This window comes from Gobio gobio, assembly GCF_949357685.1.
Source record: "Gobio gobio genome assembly, chromosome: 21".
Taxonomy (NCBI): Eukaryota; Metazoa; Chordata; class Actinopteri; order Cypriniformes; family Gobionidae; genus Gobio; species Gobio gobio.
The window spans coordinates 29,997,884-30,016,528 of NC_137117.1; the positions used below are offsets into that span (position 1 = coordinate 29,997,884).

Here is an 18,645-nt window from a genome sequence, read left to right on the forward strand (position 1 = left end):
AAATACATAGACTTATACTTGTTCTTTGATAAACCTTTTTTCAATATGGGTTGTAAAAAAAATGAACGAGGTTCCAGTCCCACCAACATGCATGCTGCATCATCTAGGCTTTGATCCGAATTGTCTGAATATACATGTACGTACAGTAGGCCTATGTACTATACTTACTCCTCTGTGGTTCTTCGCCTTAGACGGCCATAGTCACATCTGTATATGTTATAGATGTTCTGCAGTACATGATGTACTGCAGAACATCTATAACATATACAGATGTGACTATGGCCGTCTAAGGCGAAGAACCACAGATTCAAGATTCAAGATTCAAGAGTTTTATTTGTCACATACACAGTTATATACACAATATACAACTGGCAGTGAAATGTAAACAGGTCCGCTCCATGGACAGTGCAAATAACAGTTACAAGAAATTAAAATAGAAATAGAATAAAATTAGAATAAAAAGTATTAACATAAGTAGAATTATAAATAAATCAAGTAAAGATAAAAATAGGAAATAAGATAAAATAAAAATATAAAAAAATATGTGGATATGATAAGTGAGATAAACTGTAGACTTAAAAATAAGTGGTTAACATAAAATATATATATATGTATATATAAAGAAGTATAATGTGCAAGGTTTATTACAGGTTGTTACACAGTAACAATAGGAAAGTAAAGTGCAGTGCAATTGCAGTATGTGGATGTTAATGTTAAAAAACCGTATGTTTATGCGTGTGCGGGGTGAAGTGAAGTCACGTGACTGAGTTCAGGAGTCTGATGGCCTGGGGGAAGAAACTCCTCCTGAGTCTTTCAGTCTTTGCCATCAGGCTACGGAAGCGCTTACCAGATGGCAGCAGGGTGAAGTGAGAGTTTGCAGAGGAGGAGTAAGTATAGTTTGATATTACTACAAATAATCAAATCTACATAATAACATTCTTATATTTTTATTGTATAAGTTGAACACGTAAATGACGAAATAGAAATAATGTTTTTATTTTCATTAATCTTTATTTACAAAAAAACAATATGTAATCATCTTATTTGGTCACATAGAAAAAAATGTGTCTTTTATTTTTAGAAAGTTCCGCCATGTGGCATACCGCAGCTTTGTTAGCTGGTGCTGGGGCTACTTGGGTCGGAGTGTCCAGGTTGTCCTTCCGAGCGGTGTTGTGAACCGGATACGCCAGGAGTTTCCAGATCCGACTGGAGATTACACCGGCTTTCGACCTCCGCTTGACTGAATCTTGAAACATGGCTGGCAATTGCTTCCACCTTTGATGGTCTGACAAACTCTGCACAAAGTGGCTTTGGAATGGGGATTGATTTCAGTTCTTCCACAAATGTAGATGGGTCCATGACCACTTCTTCAAATACGAGCTTCAGTAGCTCATCAACATAAGCTGTAATAAAAACATTAAATTTTGTATTACTTATTTCATATTTAAAATATCTTTATTTTTTAGTTGGTGTTTGTAATTTAAATGTTACATTACTTATTACACATTTATAATATATTTCACAAATTTTTTTTTTTAATAAAATGTTTTGTTACTTACTATATGTTGACTCTTTTTTTAATGGCCGTGCTACGCATTGCCCTTTTTTTGATTTCGGGAACACCAATCGGTACACCACCTGTCCTGTCTTGGTTGTGGCTTGTTCTCTGTTGGCGTTTTCATTATGATGAAGCGCAGCAAGATACAGTCTGCAATAACAGAATAGACAGTAAAGGCCAATACGTTTCAATTTTTTTTGTTAATAGTCATATTACCTGCACAACATTCCGATGAAAGGGAACACTACATTTTTCGGTGCAAAACGTAGAATTAAGCTGTGGAAAGCCTCCAGGGAAGATGTCTGGAAACTGTGGCTGAGCTTCTCCACATCTTTGAGCACTCTTTTGTTGTAAAGTATTCGTTCGACTTTGTGGACAGCCAGCGATCCTGCATTATTAGAAAAGTGCCAGTAATACCCAAATGATAGTAATACATTACCATTCCATTAATTATTTCACAGTAATAAATAATTTTTGCAAATGTAACATTAAAAAAAAATGTATTAATAAAATATATCATAGACAATATTAAGACTTACCTTGTTGAAACCATTTCTTTTGATTATTTGAAGCTATGAGTGGATGTTCGCACTTGGGAAAGATAGGATTGTCATGTGTGTGCACATTCTGGAGGTGGTTGACCAGTGAAGTCCACTTAGCCACCTTCTCTGGTCCTGATGTCGAGGAAGTGGCGCACCAGTAAACATGATTTCTGATGCTACGCAGCCACGGCCTCAGCAATTCACAGTCCTTATTTTTTGACAGTTTATCTAATTTCTTAGACAAACCTGATATACAGAAATGAAAGTAAAAAAAAAAAAAAATATAGAATTTATTACATCAAAATTAAAATAAGTATATGGTTAATAAGTCATACACTAACCTTTCTCAAAGTGCCACACATCATAGAACTGTGTTATGTCACGCTCCCTGAGATACTTCTGGATCTGTGGATGACGGTCAGTGACGATGTAATCCACTTCTAAATCGTTAGACTCCAGCACGTCCAGACATCTCTTTAGGCCTTCCTTCTCCATGTGATAGCTACCACCAACCTCATTGCTCTAAGTAAGCATCATAACACATATTTTAACTAAAATTACTTATTTAATTTAATTTTAACAGTCAATCATGTACTCTATTGTAAAAAGGTTACACACCTGAACAAGTTGTAGGTCAACAATAGTATTGCTATGCATGTGCATAAGAGTATAGCTGCCATATTTAGCAGAATGTCCTACATAAATTAAAAATAAAACATAATTGTTTAAACATATGATTTAATGTTCACATATATACAATTTGTTAACTTAATTTTGAACTATTAATAAAAGACAAACTTATGGATTACCTGGGGAATCTGCACGCATATCTCCAGATAATGCAATCTTTCCTCCCTCTTGTAACTTCTTTATAATTTTTCGTTGTTCACTTCTCCACTTGTGTACAATTGCTGGTTCCAAAAAACTCCTGCAATGTCTCCTGAATGTGACGTACTGATGAATTTTTAATTCCATGGCCTTGAAAATCTATCATTTTGAAATAATCACAAATTACATTTGTAAATAATATTAACATTTATAATTTAACAAAAAAAAAAACATACGTTTCATTGTTGTAATACTGATTGCATGCCTACCTTTTGTAGTTGGATGAATGATCCCCCAGTAAAATAAGTTGCAGCTGATAACAGGAGGTTGCCCATTGGTGTACTTCCAATTATTGGTTGGCTCTGCCACTTACGGTTGTACAAACACTTGGGGCAAAGCTGCCTGATTGCAACATAAGTGCCTATTCGTTGTAGCTTCATATCAGACTGTGAATTGCAAATTGGACACGTGGAGAACAACTCACGCAAACATGTTTCAAACACAATGTATTTTGTGTCTGCATATGTGGAGCTTTGCCCAAACCTAATAAAAAAGTAAATATGTGTAAGTAAAATAAAAAATAAAAATGTATTAGTGACAAAGTGAACTTATAGATGTGCATTACTTACGACATTTCAGATTTTTGTGAAATTGTTGTGTCATGAGCGGGGTTAAAAGTTGAATCATGAGGTTCTGTTGGAATTTGTATGTCTGACTCTTCCTCCTCCTCTCCCCCCTCTTCTTCCAACAGCAGAGGTATTTTTGGTGGTCTGAAACCAGACTTTACTGGTGTTGATGCAAATGGTATATCATAGGTGGTTGATGTGGTTGTTGTGCCAACAATCACACAAGCAACTGTAGCCTGTGAACCTTAAAAATAACATACAATTACGTTACATTTTTTATATTAAAAAAATGACATTTAAAAAGTGATATTCAAATCTTTAAAAATAAATAAATAAAATAAAACATTTATGAAATGTATACCTGTACTCCGAATGTGAATGTTCTTCATTGTACTAGAGGACAGTAGGGTTCCAACAGATTTTTCCTGAAAATCATCTGTTTGCGTCATCACAGAAACAGTTTGTGGACAGTCAGTCTGACAAGCCACATCAGATTGTAAAACTCTACTTTGACTGCTCTGATATGATGTACTCTGAAAGAATAAAAGCAAATAATTTATTTGTTAACGAAATGTTGGTGCATAAAAAGGAATAAAAACACAATTTACGTAAAAATTACAAAATACAACACAAGTTTATTAAAACATTGGTGCACATATTGTATCCAATGTGTGTATAAGTAAAATGTTAGCAGTGTTTACAGAGATAATACTTATTGTTAAACACGGAGTACAATGATGCTTTTATCAATTAAATTGTGTTATAATGATAATAGTCCACTGCTTTGTAGTTTGCAGTAAAAAATTAAAAATAAGATAAGGAATTTAATGGTATGTTAGCGAGTATAGCCCAGAGTTCATATTGTAAAAGCACAATCAGTCTTTGTTTGCGTTAACTCGATGCATAAACATAACGTTTTTACAAAAAAAAAAAAAAAAAAAAAAAAAAAAAAAAAAAATGCAGTAACGTTATGTTACTACGAGGTATGACTATTCTTAAAGAAAACTCCGAAAACAACGACAAACAATTCACATATCTCAATACAATTGTCATTGAAGACCTAGAAGCTAAACGGTGCTTACACAACAAACCAAACAATTATTAAGCATGCTACATAAAACATAAAAGCAACAATAATTATTAATAACACTTACAGGTTGTGATACGGAGGAGGAAGCTGATGCAAATACACTTGGAACTGAACCTTCCTTCAATATCAGCCGGCTCGCGAATCCAAGTTTGATTGCATTTAAGTTGGTAAAGCAATCGTCTTCAAAATGGCGTGAACAAAGCACAAGGCTCGGACTATACTTCTGTGGTACAGTTGTATATATGAATTGTAGCCACTTAGTCTTCAAATGCTCATCCTTGGGCAGATGAAAAAAGTTTGCTTTTGAGTCACACTTCAGAACACAGCGTCTAGTCGCCATGATGTTTTCTAGTTTTCACTGGCGTCTTGGAGCGCAATAAGTGGGCGTATCGTATTCAAATAACTTGACAAGTTGATGTCATCTAGGAGAGGGGGTTCAGCGAAAAATCGGCAGCTGGCAGCAGGAAGTAGCTGCCGTTGACAGTCGGAAGTCCTGCCATATTAGGAGGGACCTGCTATTTCGTGGCAGCCAATCAGCATCGTCCAACGTAGTAACAACCAATCACATTTAACTGAAAGTTAAGCGACAGCAGCCAATATTGGCGCCGGTGAATCTTCAGTAATGGCCTCGGTAAGTTCGTAATTAGTATATTAATTATCAGATTAATTAATTATTGTTGCTCTGTAAGTTGGATTTTAACTTTTATGTTAGAGACAATGTATCTGTGACTACTTGAATTGGTTAATTTAATCATTTGTAGAAACGCAGCTTGTGCACATGTGGTCCTGGTTTGTAGTGATGGGCAGACCGAGGCTTCGTGAAGCACTGAAGCAGTTGAAGCAAATGTGTCATATTGTTTCGAAGCTTCGAATCAATCTGACACCCGTCTCTACGGCGCCATCTAGTGGTCATTTCCATGTGTTGATCTGAAATACCTTGACAATGATCCATGTAAAAAAAATTGTTTTTAACATCTGTCTGACAAGTACATGATCTTGGTTTTGTAACCTGTAGCCTCGTCATTGTAAAGAACTATATATATATTTGTTTGTTATACAAAATGAACATTAATAAAATAAATAAAGCCACAATGTGTCACATTTGTCACAAAACATTTTTATTCAAAAATATGAATTGCTCTGCTGTTGAAGGACTCAGCTGACTTCTTTTTTTACATATAATTTCTCCAGCCTTTGAAAAAATCCTCTCACAAGGGACACTTGTTGCTGGCATGCACAAATATTTTTGGATGATGTAAATACATGGATGATGTATTGTTGCAGAAGGCTAGCTGCCTATCACAATACACACATCTCACTTTATTTGGTGCTTCCAAATGGAAATGCTCCCACACCACAGATGTACGGCATCTCTTGCGTGCAGCCTCCATTTTTATATATTCAATTAATATATCTATCTATATATCACCTGAATCTATATCTATATAATTCTATATATCTAACTTATGCTGTGCTATCTATCTGTCACTATCTAACTTAGCCTATATGAATGTGTCACTATATCTATACTATATGTCACTGTCTATACCTATCAGTCAATATATCTAATTTAAATCTAGCCTAAATATAACTAACCAAAGCGCACTATAAATCTCACTGCTATCACAAAATCACTCTCCTCTCACAAAAACCCACGAGGTGAAGATGGATTTACTTCACTTTTAAACTGTGGTGAATTAGGTTTATACAGATGTGTGACTGTGTGGTTTGTTCCCGCCCCCTTTAATCAACGCAGTTTTGACAGGCGCCACCTGATGAAACACTCTGAAGCTTCATTTAGCCATAGTCACGTGACATGGGTGTTTCGAATCACAGTTCGGAGCGGTGTTTCGAAACATCTGCGCTTCGGGATCTCGGCAAAGCCCCGAAACGTCTGTTTCGCGTCTGCCATCCCTACTGGTTTGCCAAGGGGCGATCATTAACTTCAAATTACATTACCATTAAATATTAGCGTTTGTTAACACGTTGACTTAATCTATTGATTGGAATAAAGCTCATGCTGATTTATTGGAATTATTGACAAGCTCAGCCTTGATGATACACGTACAACACTAACCATGTCGTTTATTTGTGTGTGTATCTAATTTTTCAGGGGATTGTCTGATATCCAACCATTTATTGATTTTTTTTTTGTTTGTTTGTTTTTGTTTTATTGCTATTGCATTGTTTTTTTTGACAAAAAAGTTATTTTAAGAACTACCTTTCTTTCTCACTCTGTGTACACTCAGTTCTACACTTCTTGTGATTTAAATGTGGTTAAAATAGAAACATGTCTTCAATTATTCTTTTTAATCATGCTCATTTGTATGCTCCTCAAATTTAAATATTCTGGTGTAACAAATTGGAGAGAGAAGTCGGCGACATGTCAAGAATACTACCAGATGTACACTCTGCAATGAAATGTACAAGAACTGCTTACCAGGTGTATAAATTATGAATGTGATCATTGCTAGCTGCTTAATGACAATGCAATAAGAATAGTCTTTCATGTGGCTGCATCCATGTGTACTGTTAATAAGGTAATTTGGATGTTAATGTCACAACTTTTTATGTTGGAAGTTATGTTATGTTGGAAGAGGAAAACGAGGAGAAATGCAAGGCTTTTACTGGGAAAACACCCATCCAGGGTTTTGCAGTGATTGGTGCCAGCTAATGGAGAGTGAAAAGTCGTTCAATCAACCATTTCCAGTCTAAAAGCCTAGTTAATCTATCTAATCTTTCTTTTTCTTTTTCTTTTTCTTAACTTGCCTTTAACTTAACTTTTCTTTCTAATTCTTTTCTTTCTAACTTGTCTATCTTTCTAAAAGTTGCAGCTGTTTTATAAAACAAAGACAAGAATGTATTGAAATACTACAAATGTAAAACTGAACTTAAATGGTGGCAAAATATGATTTTAAATAAAGGTCATTGAGACAATGTTCTTTTTTTTCTCTCTCTTTTAGACAGGACTTTAATGAATGTTTATGTGCATTTAATAAATATATGTGTATGTATTTATTTAACAAACATGTACACTCATAAATTATATTTATACACATACAAATTCATAATTTCAAGTGTAGCTTAATTTTAGTTTTCTGTATTATGTCTATGATCTTCGTTAATTGATTTATTTGATAAACCTTTTTAAATCAAATACAAAATCACAAATGTAAGTAAGTACTAAAATGATATATTACTTGATTTGCTTTGCTAAAAGCGGCATCCTCCGACTTCTGGTTATTAGCGGCAGCTGACGTCAGCTGCCAGTGGCACCTACTTCCTGCTGCCAGCTGCTGATTTTTCGCTGAACCCCTACTGGAATCTAGTCAGAGAAAAAGCTTCGGTCTTCTAACGATTCTTAAAAATGACTCAGAGTCGACTCTTACTTTTGAAAGAAAATAACTATATATATGGTGCACTGTCATATTTAAAACTATGCAGGATGTTTTTGTTCACTTAGATCTATGTTACACACTACATGAAAGGTAAATTTCAAAATTCCATGATAGGTGCTCTTTAAGACTACAATTCCATCTGGTATTCTTCCATTTCATATAGTAATCTGTTTCATTTTCGGAAGGTGCGCTGATGGGAATATGCATATCAATGCATCCACAGTGGAAATCCTAAAGGAAATTCAAATTATTAGGTTACTTCCAGAGGTTGCAACAATATATCAAGTGAACATCATTTAACCTGATTTCTACACCACTGACCTGCAATCATGTGAAACTCCTCTTTGATGCTCTCATGGGTTTGTGCCCAGGAAACAACACAAACATAATTAGAAGAGCTCACATGAGAGTGAGGCAAACTATCTCTACCTCTGCTGGATACAACGGCCTTACTAATATGCTCTGCATCCTTAATATTAGTTAGACAATTGAATATTGGAAAAACATTGCCGGCTGATGAAAAAATACTATAGGCTACTATATGATTGTAAAGTTACAGTAAAATTACTCTAGTAAATACTATAGTGTTTTTGAACCATACTATAGTAAAGATACTACAGTAAATTGTAGTATATTGTAGTATATTATTGTATTTACTACACTTTGTTAATTTACTGTAGTATATTTACTATAGTACGGTTCAAAAACACTATTTAGTAGAGTAATTTTACTATAATATACTATAGTATTTTTTCATGTGGGGAGTCTCAATTTCTGCGACATTCAGATGGTAGGGTTAGAATTTGACGTACATGAAAGCATGGATTCATTCTGCCTTGGATCAACAGTTCAGGCTGAATAAAAACGATTGTCAGCTTTAGGAAATGTGTTCATTTTTATTTTTTAGATACATTTTTATGTATTTACTTTTTTGAAAAAATTGTTGTCCACCGTTTTGTCGTACTAACTATGACCTTTTGGAGAATTATTATTATTTATTTTTTTATATAACCGCGTTAAGGTCCCCATTTTATGACATCATCGTCAATCAAACCGCGCCAACTCTGCTGCTTGGCGCAAACAACCTATATCACCAACAAACGGTAAGATTTCATTGTAAAACATCTATTAAACTTTCTCATTTGGTGCACACAAAACTTTTGTAAATGAAAAAAATACTCTACTGTCTACTGTTTTGTTTCTTTTTATGGAGCTTTAGGCCAGTGGTTCCCAACCACGTTCCTGGAGGACCCCCAACAGTGCACATTTTGTATGTCTCCTCAATCAAACACACCTGATTCAGGTCATCAGCTCATTAGTAGCTACTCCAAGACCTGGGCTGCGTCCCAATTCGCCTACTTATACTACGTCCTAAAAGTATGTACTCTTTTTGTGAAGAAAAAGTACATACTTTTGAGTGTGTAGCAGAAGAGTATGCAAGCTTTGGGACATACTACTTCATCATCTTTAACGGACTCTTTTACGTGCGTCCCGTCACCGTTTAAACTGCCCTGTCAATCATCATCACAGTTCAAATCCCCCACTTTCAATTTAATTTCCTACCGTATTGGAGAGAAATGTAGTCGCTCGTTGATCTGCCTTTCGTGGGTCTTTAATGCAGAGACTCCTCTCAAGTGTTAGCAAAGTTAATGGCCAAACGCATCATTACAAAAGTTCTCAATGCTGCTGAAGGAGAAATATAATGTGGATAATATTGAATAAATATCTTTTCGTCCGGTTAAATACTGATAATTGCTCACTCAAACCACTTTATCTAATCCTCTCCACTTAACCGTCAGACTCGCGTAACCGTCATGTTTGTAGTTTTTAAACACTTTTTATCCGCGTTTGTAGTTCTAATCGAATCCTCGTCCATCTCGCAATGGGTTGTGGGCAATATCAGCCGTTAGAGTGCGCATCGATCTGCACTTCGGATTCTGACCGGAAATAGTAAACCATCCGGGAATCTTTGGAATACTTTTTTCAACATACTAAGATTTGGGACATACTAATTCTTTTTTCGAATACTATTTAGTACGGATAGTATGCGAATTGGGACGCAGCACTGATGTGGGTGTGTCAGACAAAGGAGACATGCAAAATGTGCACTGTTGGGGGTCCTCCAGGAACGTGGTTGGGAACCACTGCTTTAGGCTACTGTCATTGGTTGTCGTTTTGTTGATCTCATTTCGTGAAAGACGTGTCGACGTTTACAGGATTAAATAAGGTCGAGCTCATGTATAGTCAGCTGAATTTAACTGTAAGTCCTCAGTTAAATGTAAAACTATAAAAAAACCCGCAATGTTAAAGCCTGTTTTTTAGATGAGTGTGATTGATGCTTGAGTTTTAGATGGCGTGAGATTGCGCTTTACCTATTCACCACTAGAGGGTGTTATCAGCTCGGGATTGTTGGTAGTGCCTAATGTTCTTGAGTTCTGGAATCGCTTATGCTTATTAATTAATGTGTATTACTTGTACTGAAAACGATTCTGGAGTTAAAAGTGAATAGAGAGCTAGATATGAATTTAGGAGTATATAATTAGGACTGGTCGTCCACATTAACCCTAAAAAGGTATCCTGGGGGATTCAAACATTTGAGAGGCTGTGAAAGTGTTGGTCACATATTTCTTGGATTCATGTTGAAAGGGTGTTTGTTGTGAATATTTAGATCTGCTAACTTTGTTCATACATTCTTTGTTTAGCTCACGGGCAGCATGGCCAGCTTTAGTGGAAAATCTACTCATCTTCAGATAAAAGTTTATATAGGCTAGTTCACATATTTACAATATTTGGAGGGGACTTGCATGCTTAAATTGTTGTTCGTGTTAGCTTATTATGTTAATGTTGAAATTTTATGAATTCATTTTTTAATGTTTCATAATCTGTAATATGTGCATGTTTGTATGTCAGGGGATACGCTCTCCTTGTAAAATAGACTATAGGTATAATATGTGGTCTAAAGACTTTACTGCCCTGCTTTAGAAAATCAGTTCAATGCTTAATACTTTTAAATGGGAGTTTGTATTCAATTCTTTAGTCATTTAATCGTTTAGTTAGCTATATTGAATTCAGTTTTAGGTCAACAGACAGATGTTTTTCAGGCAATTTCTGTCAACACTTTCTATGGCAGAAGGAAGGGACGGTGTCAGGCAGTAGTTTTTCTAACTGGGGCTTTAGGCCCCCCTCCTCGGACCCCCCTCCAGTTTAGCTACGGGCCCTCCAACATATATATATATTTTTAACATATATATATATATATATATATATATATATATATATATATATATATATATATATATATATATATATATATATATATAAAACATGCATATATAATAAACACACACACACACACACACACACACACACACACAAAGTGCAAAGTTCCCAGAAAGTGTGTGTTTGAGTATAATTTCTTACATCAGGCTTTTATGGCACATCTATGCAGTTTTCATTGCGATTTAATTTTGACAAGATTGTCAATATATATATTTTATATAATTTTAAATATAATTTGATAAATTCATGACATATATCACTTCATTCTATAAAACCTATTTAGTTTGAATTAATTTTGTACATTTAAATAACGCATATTATTTTATGTTTAGTTATCTTAAACCCCCAAAATATCAGGTGGTGCAACTGTCCGAACAGATGAAACAAGATCTAAAATGTAAAACGAAATACTATGGCATCATTTTAGGTTTGAAACCTTTCATACAAACAAATTTTATAAATATCAGTAGTTTTAAAACGGTAGAGTATTGACGAATGAAATTAGCTACTTATTTATCGTGGCAATACACGCATGCATTTAAACCGACTCGTCAGGTTGAGGGTGTCTATATTCCGCCATGTAAATAGCGAATCCGCCATGGTGCAAGCGCAACTGGCTTTTAAAGGGAATGGGAGATGAGATTCTGATTGGTTTATTACATGTTACGCCCAAAACACACCCATGACTCATTAAGAGACTAGGTACAACCCTTTTGGACCATGTGCCTGGCAAGCCGACCGTTTTTTTTCCCCTCGTTAAACTTGCAAAAGTGGATTCAGACACGCCCTAAATTTGCGCCATGCGCTTCAGACCATGCGCTCAGATCGTTAAAATAGGGCCTATTTAACAACTGAAACTTGTTTAAAAACACATTGTTCATGACTCAAAAATATGCTTTACATCAGTTTTGAAAAGATTGTGTTAGGATTGCATTGCCTGTGCTCAGCTCGGCTGTTGTATTTGCCTGTCTGTCGCTTTCTCGTTTACAGACTATAGGCGTGTGTGCTAGAAGCATACATTGTCCTCTCCCAGGCCAGACGCTGTACAGGCTGTTAAAGGCAGACATTGATCCAGAGCTCTGCTGCAGTCTTTTAAACTGATAGGCCCTCAGTGCCACATATTCAGATTGAGAGAACTGTGTTTGCTTTTACATCAGAATTTATGTCCTTGCCTGTAGAAGTGCATGTTGACCTGTGTGTGTGTGTGTGTGTGTGAGACACAGTGTCTTTGCATGGATAAATTTGATTGTTTCTCTTTGAAGCATGTGTTACCCTTGTTTATGTAAAGTGTGTTAGTGACTTGTGAGTTAATTTGTCTTGTCCCTCTGTCGCTCTCTCTCTTTCACTCTCTCTGTCTTTTTCGGTCTCTCTGCGCTGAAGGAAGGAGGTTATCCTTAAACTTATTAGTGCAGGTGCAGTGCATTGAAAATCCATTCAGTGCTGCTGTCACAGCAATTCTGTTCCATTGAATTAAGTGGGGTCAATCCAGCAAATCAAAAGATTACACTGGGCTCTATAAAGAGCAGGATGACACAAACATACTCACACATGCAAACACTAAACACTCTCAAATACATTGACAGACAAAGTGAATAATGAATTTTGGTGGTTAGTGTATAGCATTTGGTAGTGTACCAGTAGTCAATTTATGTGGAACACCATTGTTCAGTAGAGTGACCTTGAGCATAAATCATAAGCGCAGCTGTCTAAAAAGAAACAGAATAATTAGACAAAAGCTTTATATTTTTTTGCATTTTGGATAGTCCACCAAAAAACTGAATGTTCTATTATTTTGTTTTACCCATTCTCATGGTGTTCTTTTATATCCTCGTCATTATTCACTGATAATCTTGAACACAGTCCCTACATGGGAAGCTTACATTTTGATGCCTAGAATAAAAAAGCAATACATGAATGCTAAATAATATTTATCAGTATTGCTAATCATTAATAAAAAATGTTTTAAATTATTAAATATATTTTGCTATTATTTTTTGTGCTATTGTATTAATATTTATTAGCCTATTTAATGTTTTTGAAAGAAGTCTTGTGCTCACTAAGGCTGCATTTATTTGATACAAAATACAGTGAAAAAAGACCTGTAATACTGTGAAATATTATTTGTTTAAAATGTTCTTTTTTAATATTTTGAAATGTAATTTATTCCTTCTGTGATGTCAAAGCTGAATTTTCAGCATCATTACTCCAGTCTTCAGTGTCACATGATCCTTCAGAAATCATTCTAATATGATGATTTGATGGTCAAGAAACATTTCTTATTATTATTATCATCACTAGCTAGTTTCCCATTGCTCTTCAAATTGCGAATTGAAAATAATTTCGCAAAAACTCCCATATATATCGCAAAAATTCTTTGTTTTATATATATATATATATATCACACACACACACACACAAAACTGCAATGGAAATTTTTTTTTCAGTCTTGTACAAAAGTCCAATAGACAAGTTGATATTAAGTAACAACGTTTTTCCCACAATACTGTTTATTTCGTGAATCTTCAAGCGATTCGATCGAATGAATCTGCGTTTGAACGACTGAATCAATGACTCCCACATAGACTTGACGCCACCTACTGGCTGTTTTATTTTCATATTTATACTTTGCATGGACTATATAAATATTTTAACTAAGTTTAAGTTTAACTTGTACATAGTCTATTTCTAAATTCAAAAACTTATATTTAAAACATTTATACAACATTATTTACCCATGAGCTGCATGTAAATGTAGCCTATCTAAACACCATTTCAGATAGAGCTTCTGTGCCACTTCTACTTTTGATGCTGATTTAATTTGATTGGTAACAGTCTGGTTGTGTCTTTTTGCTCTAACTGAATTTATTGTTTAAATTAACATTTAAAAAAAAAACTTTTCTATTTTAAATGAAGAAATTGACAAAAGATGATGCATACATTTAATAAGATTAGAAAACATTGCTCTTATAATGGTAAAAATGCCCCTGGACATTAATTTAAAGGGACAAAGATCATCCAATGGGAAAGTTATAATTGGAATACGTGTTATTGATCAGAAAGTGCTCCTAAATTTTTGACTGTGCTCCTAATTTTTTTTAATTAGGAGCACAAGTGCTCCTCAAGAAAAATGTTAGCGTAGAGCCCTGCTAGGGCTGTCAAAAGATTAATCGCGATTAATCTCATCCAAAATAAAAGTTTGTGTTTACATAATATATGTGTATGTACTGTGTATAACTATTATTTATATATATAAAAACACACACAAGCATGTATATATTTAAGAAAAATGTATTATATTTATATATAAAATATATATATTTATATATAATATAAATTATATAAATGTATATACAGTATATACATGCAAATATTTCTTAAATGTATACATGAATGTGTTTGTATTTATATATATATATATAAATATAATAATAATAATTATTATACACAAAAATATAATTATTACACACAAATATATTATGTAAACACAAACTTTTATTTTGGATGCGATTAATCTTTTGACAGCCCATATATATATATATATATTATATATTATATATATATATACATACATACATAGATAGATAGATAGATAGATAGATAGATAGAGACATAGAGACATAGAGACATAGAGACATAGAGACATAGAGACATAGAGACATAGATAGAGACATAGATAGAGACATAGATAGATGATGGGTGGGTGGGTGGGTGGATGTATGGATGGATGGATAGATAGATGGATGGGTAGATGGGTAGGTGGTTGGGTGGATGGATGGATAGGTTGGAAGGATGGATAGGTTGGGTGGATAGATAGATAGATAGATAGATAGATAGATAGATAGATAGATAGATAGATAGATAGATAGATAGATAGATAGATAGATAGATAGATAGATAGATAGATAGATAGATAGATAGATAGATAGATAGATAGATAGATAGATAGATAGCCCCCACAGGTAGGTGTGATAGATAGATAGATAGATAGATAGATAGATAGATAGATAGATAGATAGATAGATAGATAGATAGATAGATAGATAGATAGATAGATAGATAGATAGATAGATAGATAGATAGATAGATAGATAGATAGATAGATAGATAGATAGATAGATAGATAGATTGATTAGAGAGACAACTTTAAAATGTAAAAATGTATTAGTAAATGTTGAAATAAACAGTGAACAATACTTTTTTAACCATAATGTTTCAAATGTTACCATTTTATATAACAGTCATGTGGCCATATTTAAATACCTACACAAACACCATTGGATTGAAATTAAACATTAGATTGTATGTATATATTGTGTACTCTAACACTTTATTTGCTTCTATTTTAAGAACACTTGATTATCTAAACAAAATAAACAATATGTCTGACAGTCAGTGATGATAAAAGAAGAACTGAAATCATATGCATTTCTGATTTATGTTTCTGTCGGCTGCATGACGATACAGTTTGCTTTCTCATGTCACTAGCTTTAAATATGCAACTTCGCTGCATAATGAATGCATAAAAGTGGCCAGCTGGATATAAACGAATGCAAATAGATTGTAAGTAACAATCGTGACGTTAAACATTTGGGTTTGGTATACGTGTTTTTGTCACATTGTTTTAATCGCTTTGGGTACTACTAAAGTTAGCAGTAGCATCTGCTCATCCTGGACGGCAAAGATACTGCTATTCTCCACTAATGCAGCATCTATTTAACAAATAATTTACTTTATAATAATATGAAAACATGTACGGTAATGTACTGTAGTGTATACATACCTCTTCATTGTGTTTTGAATCCGCATCTAAAGTGTCCCTCTCGGGGCAGGACACGGTCTCACGTGTCAAAACAAACACCAGGGGGCATCAGTGATATTTTATTTTGCCTCTAGAGGCTGCTCTCGTACTGTATAATGACAGCGGACCCTTCTCAGCCGCTCCAGCAATGGGCGCAAACCGGAAAAACTCAAAAACCTTTTTTTTGCCCACCTGTAGTCTTTACTGCCGCTTTTGATTAATTTGTGTTCTTGTTAAATAAAAGTATTAATCTCTTTAAAAAAAATGTTTTTTTTACAGACATTAAACAATTAATCTGCAGAGTAACAATCATTAGTACAGCTGTTGGTTGTTTACAGTGTTTATGCAGATTGCAGCATCTTGGAACATTAATCTAGAATTCATATGCAGCCAGTCGCAGGTGTGTGTGTGTGTGTGTGTGTGTGTGCTGCTGTTTCAATGGCTCTGAACATGGCTCACACATTTTTGGTTGAAAATATTAGTTTTATAAATTAACAAAGGTAGTTGACTGTTGTTTAAATACTTCTCTCTGTAGAGTCAAAAGCGTGGCGATGTTATCTAGCTCTAACAGCATGTTGATTAGTCTGAATGTGTGTGTACACTGTGACCTTTAGGACCGCGTCGTCAGCACAAACGTTCACCTGTCTGATTATTGCCGCTGTCATTTCCTAAAACTAATGTGTTACACTCCGAAAGCTGTTTGAAGGACGCTGTGTAGCATGTGCGTTTGTCTTGTAATTCTATAACTGTCCATGTATTTGTGTATAAATCAGGTGTGTGTGTGGGAATGAGCTGGTTTAATTAATTCCGTGTCTTGGCTCATTGATCCTGTGCTAATTCAAGTCTGTTCTCACATATTTATGTGCCTGCCGATAGTGCAAGTGAAACAATTATTACTAAATGATTTTATTACAGATTCTACTTTCTCTGTGTTGTGTGTGTGTGTGTGTGTGTGTGTGTGTGTGTGTGTGTGTGTGTGTGTGTGTGAGCTGAAAAATGATATTTAGTCATAATATAGCCTATATATCGTAGTGTTTTAGCTTAGAAATCTAGACACACCCTAGCGGCAGCAAATCTAATTTGCAGCCAGGGTAGTCTTGCTACTCTCCATAGACTTGCGATCTAGAAAAAACAAACTCTGGTCTGGCCAATCACATTGTGTACAGAGTCGGTGGGCGGGCTTGACATAATGACGGCAGAGTTGCGGCGGTTCCGCGTGCTACTTGTAAACAAAGAAGCTGGCATAAGGCGGTCTTTCGAATCGGCTTTGGCCGCGACTCTGGAAGACTTGGAGTTAAGCTTTTCTTTGAGAAAAGAACAAAGAACGGCACTGAAGTCATTCTTAAGAAAGGAAGATGTGTTCTGAGTTTTGCCGACCGGATAAGGTGAAAGTTTAATCTATCAACTAGCTCCGCTTCACCTTCTTCGTTGCTCTGGTTGTAGCACTATCCTATTGCGTGCAGAGGGAATTTGAAAGACAACCGTTTATCTCGCCCCTCGGATTGAGCCCTGCCAAGGGTGAGTTCCCAGACCCAACATCTTGATGTGGGTCTGGCTTGTCAGGCTAATAGTGTTTGGTTTAGGGTTTAAAAAGTAACAGTGACTTTGTATCATTAATACGTCCTGCAAGTCCCATAGCTTAAAATTTCACGAGTGATTTTATTTGGTGCTTTTTGTGCATGTGTTAGAAACGAATTCGCGCCTGACGCCCGAGTTGAAAAATCTGAACTTTGGAGTCTGTTCGCGCCGCGTTAACCAATCAGGAGCCTGCTTGCTGCTGTCACGTGGTGATGTGATAAACTAATGGCAAGTCAATAGCGGATGAGAAACCTTGCGTAATGTAAAAATATACTGTTTTTATTGTGTCACAAAATGTAGTTTTAAGACTTTTTCAGGCGAGAATGTAGCTCAAATCTGTGGTTTATTTATAATGAGAGCGCCTATTTGAAAATTTGATCTGCTGTTTTCGGAGTAGTGAGATCCAGTCGATCAGTGGGTGCTCGTTAACCCCGACAAGAGCAGCCTTACTTCGGCTAGTCCTTCTGACGTTTGCTGCTGGCTCTGTTGTCTCTGAAGTGGTTAAACATGAGATATAATTCATCTTGTGTAGCTTTAACGTGCGATCTTTGGCTTCATGAATCTATGGTTTGTTGCCTGCCAAATCATTTTGATTCAGGGCAAAGTGAAGTTTCATAACCTTATCTTTTTTTTAGGCTATTTAGCTTTACCGTTGTAGCTTCTTATACCTTTTTCTTATACTTTTATAATGGCTATTATTGATCACACAAACTGACATTAAACAAAAAGAGACTGGGTTGTGTGTTATGTCATATTTCGTTTTATTACAGTGATAATCATATGCACATTTATTGTCTGAACAACATATTCATGTGTTTAATATTTATTTTTTTAAATGTAAACGAAAAGATGCATGGTTGTTTTATATTTTGTTTGTTATAAATATAAATGCAGTGAAGGTAATCAAGGTATGCGTTGCATGAACCACATTTGTGTGGCTATTAATGT

At 35.0% G+C, this 18,645-nt stretch overlaps 1 protein-coding gene across 1 annotated transcript; it reads right to left on the reverse strand.

Annotated features, from left to right (window-relative positions):
• Positions 1-1,001: 1,001 nt before the first annotated feature.
• LOC307117398 (uncharacterized protein) lies at positions 1,002-5,010 on the reverse strand. The gene is made up of 11 exons (XM_079802220.1): positions 4,709-5,010; positions 3,916-4,087; positions 3,558-3,798; positions 3,198-3,471; positions 2,910-3,087; positions 2,719-2,795; positions 2,442-2,622; positions 2,098-2,346; positions 1,775-1,946; positions 1,560-1,708; positions 1,002-1,403 (listed from the first exon to the last, which is right to left on the reverse strand). The coding sequence occupies exons 1-11, from the start codon at positions 4,982-4,984 to the stop codon at positions 1,114-1,116; spliced, it is 2,259 nt and encodes a 752-aa protein (XP_079658346.1). The 5' UTR covers positions 4,985-5,010; the 3' UTR covers positions 1,002-1,113.
• Positions 5,011-18,645: the final 13,635 nt, after the last annotated feature.